The following is a 6,498-nucleotide window of genomic DNA, read 5'->3' on the forward strand; positions in this document are numbered from 1 at the left end:
AACGAAGTAGTAGGGGCCCAATGACCCAGCCCCCGAAGCCTTTTGCACCTAAAAATCTGAAACTTTGCACACATATTTAACATCCCAGGATGCACAAAAAGTCAGTTGGAGCCATTTTCTAAACCCAAAAGGAAGTCTGTTACTTTGATGGAACTGTGAAAATTAGACATATTTTGTGTTTGGGTTTTTATGCCTCCAGGCTTGATGCCTTATCAGATTGACTTCAAAAGTTGGAAACAAGTTGTTATGACATAGGTGAAGTAAAATAAGCAAGCTTTTTGACTTTTCGTTGAAGGGTCGTGCCCATTCTGGCCCCTCAAAGTTTCATGATTCGCCATGAAACAGAAAGTTGCATTAAACGTGCTGTAATTCAGCCATACTTTCTCCAAACTGTATCAAACTTTACAGTATTGTTAATGGTCCCTAACTGCACACATCCATATGTCAATATTCATACAATTATTGTAGCACCACCTATTGTGAACAGGAAACATCTTATTATGTAGTGTGTTTGTAGTGTGACCTGCTGTTACTGTCAGGGTGACTGGATTCACTTCAAATGTAGTCAGGACAGACTTACTCTCATTGTGATGACTTACTGTGAAACTTGTGAGTTTTCATTAAATTTGGGCCTGTTCTGGTTGTGAAAGTGAAATTACAGACGGTCTCCTTAATTCCATCATCATTTCAAGTAGTGTGCTACTTTGTCCAGCAGATGGAGCCATAGCATTTCTCTCTGGTGTTTGTGTGTGTGTGTGTGTGTGTGTGTGTGTGTGTGTCTGTTGGTTAACCTGCAGTACTTGGTGAAGCTGTTAAAATACTTTGATGCCACAGTGAGAATACATTCAAAACAGCCAAGACTTACTAGCCTGACGAGCCAGACCCACATTAAATGTAGGGACTGGGCACTCTCCATAGACAGGGCTCAACCGGAAGGGTGGGATAAATGGTTGTCTTTCAAACTCCCTCTCCACGCAATAGGATAGCGCTACAACCAATCAGAGCAACGAAGAAGGTGACGTAGTCAGAGCGACCGAAAAGAGAGTTCCTTTCTCAGAGAAAAGCTTAACTTCAAGTCTTTCAGAGTGACGGCCGATTCGAAAGAAAGTTGTTCGCTAGCAGCAGCCATCGCTCTGGTAGTTCTAGCAGGATGGCTCTTATAGAGAGACGAAGTCCCGCCCCTTCCGATTGCCTCCATGGGACCTATCTTTCAAAAAAATATGAACGGCAGTCTATGGCGAAAGATAAATTATTTTCTGGTCCCGATCGACTTGTGCCTTGGATTATACATATATTGTTTTTCAGAATAAAAAATGATTTTACATGTCAAGAATGTCACAGTTTGTCGCAAGATAGTTAAGTAAAACGCTATGGAAAATACGTAATTAAACGAACTACAAGTCCAAGTCGCTTACCGCTTACCCGCATGCTGGCGCGTACAGAACCGACCAAAACTCCCTTCGTGTAACTACAGCTCTCGACATGACCTGATTTATAATGATTTTCACCTCGTTTGATGCTTCTGCCTTCGTCCTGGAAGAAGACGGTAAAGCTCAACAAGGAGACAGCCATAGTTCTCTCGCAGGTCAGTCGTCATCATGTTAAGCCCGCCCACCGACTCGTGATTGGCTCGGTACATCTTGGATTTTTCGAAATCTCAAGTCAACGGAGAGTAACGAGACTGACCCTGGAAGCAAATGTAATTTGCTGCCGCTAGGGGCAGTCTAGATGCCACGGTGCACTGTTACTCCAGTGTATCCCTTAAGACCTGCAGTAACCCCACCCTGGCCGGTCCCTGACAGGCATGGGGGGTGAGGGCCCGTCCAACGCTACTTGCAGCTTTAATTTTATTTTCCTTATTTTCGCTAGCATGTTCAAAATAAAGTTATAAAATTTTTTTTTAAAAAAACAAAAATTAGATTCATTAAAAAAAGCTTTAACCTGAATTGTGTCCTTTAGTCCTTTAGTCCAGAGTCATGGGAACCAACCAGCTTTAGTTTGTTGTGTCAATCATTTAATAAAGTCATGAAAACCTGCTGCTGCTGCTGCTGCTGCTGCTGCTGTCTCTACAGCTGATGATGGGATTTGTTGTCCTCTCAGTCTGTCAGATGGAGGTGGAGGGAGGGGTGGAGCCTGTCCAGCTGCCCTTCAGAACCACAGAGCTGCCTGAAGACACTAAAGTGGTGTGGATGGACAGAAATGACAGGAAGGTCCATGTGTATCAGAACGGCTCTGACCAGCTTAAAGACCAGGACAAGATTTACAGAAACAGAACAAAGATGAATGAAGACCTGCTGAAAACTGGAGACCTCAGTCTGACCCTGAAATACCCCACAGATGGAGACAGTGGAGGATACAGATGTAAAGTCTACAACAAGGAGGGAAACATCCTGAGAAGGAAAACAGTGGAGCTCAATGTGAAAGGTTTGTTTGTTTGTTTCTTTCTTTCTTTCTTCCTTTCTTCCTTCTGTCTCTTATCATTGTCACCATTACTATTAATATGAGTATTATTACAGGCGCATTACTTTTGTCATGGGTCAGTTAACATGGGTAGGACCATATAAGTATTTACTTCTTCGTACTCCTTTTTGAACATGTAGATCAACTTGCAAAAAACATGTTGAAGGGTCGGGCCCATTCTGGCCCCTCAAAGTTTCATGATGCGCCATGAAACAGGAAGTTGCATTAAACGTGCTGTAATTCAGCCATACTTTCTCCAAACTGTATCAAACTTTACAGTATTGTTAGTGGTCCCTAACTGCACACATCCATATGTCAATATTCATACAATTATTGTAGCACCACCTATTGTGAACATGAAACATCTTATTTTGTAGTGTGTTTGTAGTGTGACCTGCTGTTACTGTCAGGGTGACTGGATTCACTTCAAATGTAGTCAGGACAGACTTACTCTCATTGTGATGACTTACTGTGAAACTTGTGAGTATTCATTGAAATTTGGGCCTGTTCTGGTTGTGAAAGTGAAATTACAGACGGTCTCCTTAATTCCACCATCATTTCAAGTAGTATGCTACTTTGTCCAGCAGATGGCGCCATAGCATTTCTCTCTGGTGTTTGTGTGTGTGTGTGTGTGTGTGCGTGTGTGTGTGTGTGTGTGTGTGTGTGTGTCTGTTGGTTAACCTGCAGTACTTGGTGAAGCTGTTAAAATACTTTGATGCCACAGTGAGAATACATTCAAAACAGCCAAGACTTACAGCTGTCACAGGTGATTTGCTCTGAAAAAGATTCAACTGCACAGACTGTGCATCGTGCCACGGTGCATTGTTACTCCAGTGTATCCCTTAAGGCCTGCAGTAACCCCGCCCTGGCCGGTCCCTGACAGGCGTGGGGTGTAAGGGCCCGTCCAACGCTACTTGCAGCTTTAATTTTATTTTCCTAATTTTCGCTAACATCTTCTAAATAAAGTTATAAAAACAAATTAAAAACAAAAAACAAAAATTAAATTCAATAAAAAAGCTTTAACCTGAATTGTGTCCTTTAGTCCTTTAGTCCAGAGTCATGGGAACCAACCAGCTTTAGTTTGTTGTGTCAGTCATTTAATAAAGTCATGAAAACCTGCTGCTGCTGCTGCTGTCTCTACAGCTGATGATGGGATTTGTTGTCCTCTCAGTCTGTCAGGTGGAGGTGGAGGAGGGGGTGGAGTCTGTCCAGCTGCCCTTCAGAACCACAGAGCTGCCTGAAGACACTAAAGTGGTGTGGAGGGACAGAAATGACAGGAAGGTCCATGTGTATCAGAACGGCTCTGACCAGCTTAAAGACCAGGACCAGAGCTACAGAAACAGAACAAAGATGAATGAAGACCTGCTGAAAACTGGAGACCTCAGTCTGACCCTGATAAACCCCAAAGATGGAGACAGTGGAGGATACAGATGTAAAGTCTACAACAAGGAGGGAAACATCCTGAGAAGGAAAACAGTGGAGCTCAATGTGAAAGGTTTGTTTCTTTCTTTCTTTCTTTCTTTCTTTCTTTCTTTCTTTCTTTCTTTCTCTTTCTTTCTTTCTTTCTTCCTTTCTTCCTTCCTTTCTTCCTTCCTTCCTTCTGTCTCTCTTTGTCTCTAACTGTCTTGTGTCTCCTCTGCAGACAGAGTCCAGGTCCAGGATGAAACGTCTCCTCTGATGGCTGAAGAGTCAGTTTGATCAGGTTGTTGATCTTTGATTATTGATCAGTGAAGGATCTGATGGACGATGGATGAAGAGAGGAGGACGCTTTGTCAGCTCCTAGTCCTGGTCTGAAGACTCTTTAAGGATCAGTGTTGATCAGCTCTGTGTTATGGCCCAGTGTGATGACCTCGTCCTCTCTGTTCACCTCTGCTAACTGACCAGTACAACCCCCTGCTCTGTTCTGGTGCTCCCTGACCCCTGACCCCTGACCCCTCCCCTGACGTTGGACCAGTTCCAATCTGCTGTCATCACATCCTCTGGTTCAAGGTTCAGTCAAACTAACATCCTGGGAGTGTGTGTCCTGTGAGGAACATGCTAATCTGACTCTTACTGATGGTTACTGGTGCTGTTTCAGTTTTGAAGTGAGTGTAGTCAGGATTTCATTTTCCTCTGACTAGAAAGAGCAGGGAAGGTGACTGAGTAGCATCCACCTCCCACTGCTGCTTCTTCTTCTACCCTTTAAGAACCGTGGACTTCTGGTACTCCCTCTACTTCTAGTGAGTTGGGTGGGAACAGACTCCCACATGTTGTCCTCCTTGGTTTTAGAGCATAGATCCTGTGAACTGACAGAGGTCTCACTCTGGAGGAAATTCTCAGCTCTTTCCATCATGGAGGATGTTCCCTCTGTTCAGCAGCTGGAGGAGAGAGGAGAGGAACCACGGGAGGATCCTCTGTCAGTCAACAGGAAGAGGAGATTCTCATGTTCATGTGACTACATGAAACACTAGGACTTCATTTGGACTCGTCCAGGAAATCTTTGTCCTGATCATCTTCATCATTTTCTGTGATATAAGTGACGTTGTTGGTCTCAAACACATCCAGCTGTTTTTATATCTCTCTTCCATCTGGGCCTGTGTGAACTGCTTGTATTTATGTATTTGTGTATTTATTGAACCACCTGAAGAAGAAATGCATGTACTGATATGAATACTGTCAAAGAGTCCATATACAGATGGAGAGAATTAGCAACATGTAGAGCAGTGATTCCCAATCTGGGGTACGCGTACGCCCAGTGGTATGCAGAGCGAAAGAGTTGATTCTGATCTCAGCCTGATTACATTTTGAAACTGAAAAAACGGATAACGGGTTGTTTTCTAATAGGGCTGGGCGATTAATTGAATTTCGATTTTGATTTTGGCTTCCTTCGATCATGAAAATAAGATGAAAATGAAGTGTAGAAGAAGACGACAGAAGATGGCAGAAAGGCAGCCTTTGGTCGGGAAGAAAGGTAAAGCAAATTCTGTGGCGTGGAAACACTTCGGTTTCAAGAAGTCTGACTCGGAACAAACGAAGATATTGTGCAAGATATGTCACACTAAGGTTGCCAACCGTCCCTTGAAAAACAGAATCATTCCGTATTTACAAACAAAAGTATGTGTCTCCTATTTAGCTGTCACACCACGCACTTTGTCCCGTATTACTGTGAAAATAAAAAATACTGTGTAAAATGTCAATGGATTTAAGGAATAACCAGGCACTTTATATGAACTTTTATGGTAAATGTATTCCCAGGCCGTCTCCTGCTCTGTGACCAATGAGCTGACAGCGGAAATCCCGCTCACCTCATTGGTCGAGGTACTGTTGCTTGCGTATCTTGTGTTAAAAATAAATTGTTGAAAAAAAAAATCACCGCGCTGGCCCTGCCAAAGTCTGGGATAGTGTTTATTTTTTAACTTTATTAATATATTTTTCTCTTATTTGTATTTTTCTTGATTTTCAGTTCAAACTTATCGTGTTAAAAGAAATACCAGAGTTAAAAGTTCAATAAATGCTTGTTCTCAAATCAATGAATAATCTTCTTTAATAATCGTGATTATGATTTTTACCATAATCAAGCAGCCCTATTTTCTCATTTTCTGATTCTCCACCTAAATGAAAAATCTAAAGACTGTTTTTCATGTGAGTCAAGTATGTTAATAGCTGGATTGTAGGACAACTGGCTTTGAAGCTATGTATCAGTTTGCTGATAATGTAGCTAGCGCTAGGTCACCTAAATAAGAAAGACAGCAATTCCCTGCAATGTCTGTGATTGGTAGGCAGGTGCAAATCTCCTGATGATATAGCTGTACTCGCTACAGTTATTTTCCCCCCAGAAACAAGCAAATCTCGTTCTTGATTGGGTCTTTAAATTATGTCGTCAACAATTCTGATAACATTCTGTTATTTGAGCTGTCAAGTCATCAGTCTGTGGTAAACTAGGTCGCCCGGCTAACTGCCAAAAATGGATAAATGGCTAAAACGGATAGATTGCCCTTCCAGAGAGACCTCAACTGCTACCACCAGTCTGGCTCTCAGACATTTCTTTTTCTAGCTGCT

The 6,498-nt window shown here is 42.5% G+C and overlaps 1 protein-coding gene across 2 annotated transcripts in view; it reads left to right on the plus strand.

The window, feature by feature from the left end:
• The window catches only part of LOC311487315 (muscle M-line assembly protein unc-89-like), a 65,737-nt gene extending 59,641 nt beyond the window's left edge, over positions 1–6,096 (plus strand). For both annotated transcript variants that reach the window (XM_084543550.1, XM_084543551.1), the window contains 3 exons: positions 2,101–2,424; positions 3,632–3,955; positions 4,103–6,096. In XM_084543550.1, coding sequence (XP_084399676.1) covers positions 2,101–2,424; positions 3,632–3,955; positions 4,103–4,158 — 704 coding nt within the window. In that variant the 3' untranslated portion in view covers positions 4,159–6,096. The remainder of the gene's footprint in view (positions 1–2,100; positions 2,425–3,631; positions 3,956–4,102) is intronic.
• The last annotated feature ends 402 nt before the right edge of the window (positions 6,097–6,498 follow it).

Source organism: Chelon labrosus (genome assembly GCF_963514085.1).
Source record: "Chelon labrosus genome assembly, chromosome: 1".
NCBI lineage: Eukaryota > Metazoa > Chordata > Actinopteri > Mugiliformes > Mugilidae > Chelon > Chelon labrosus.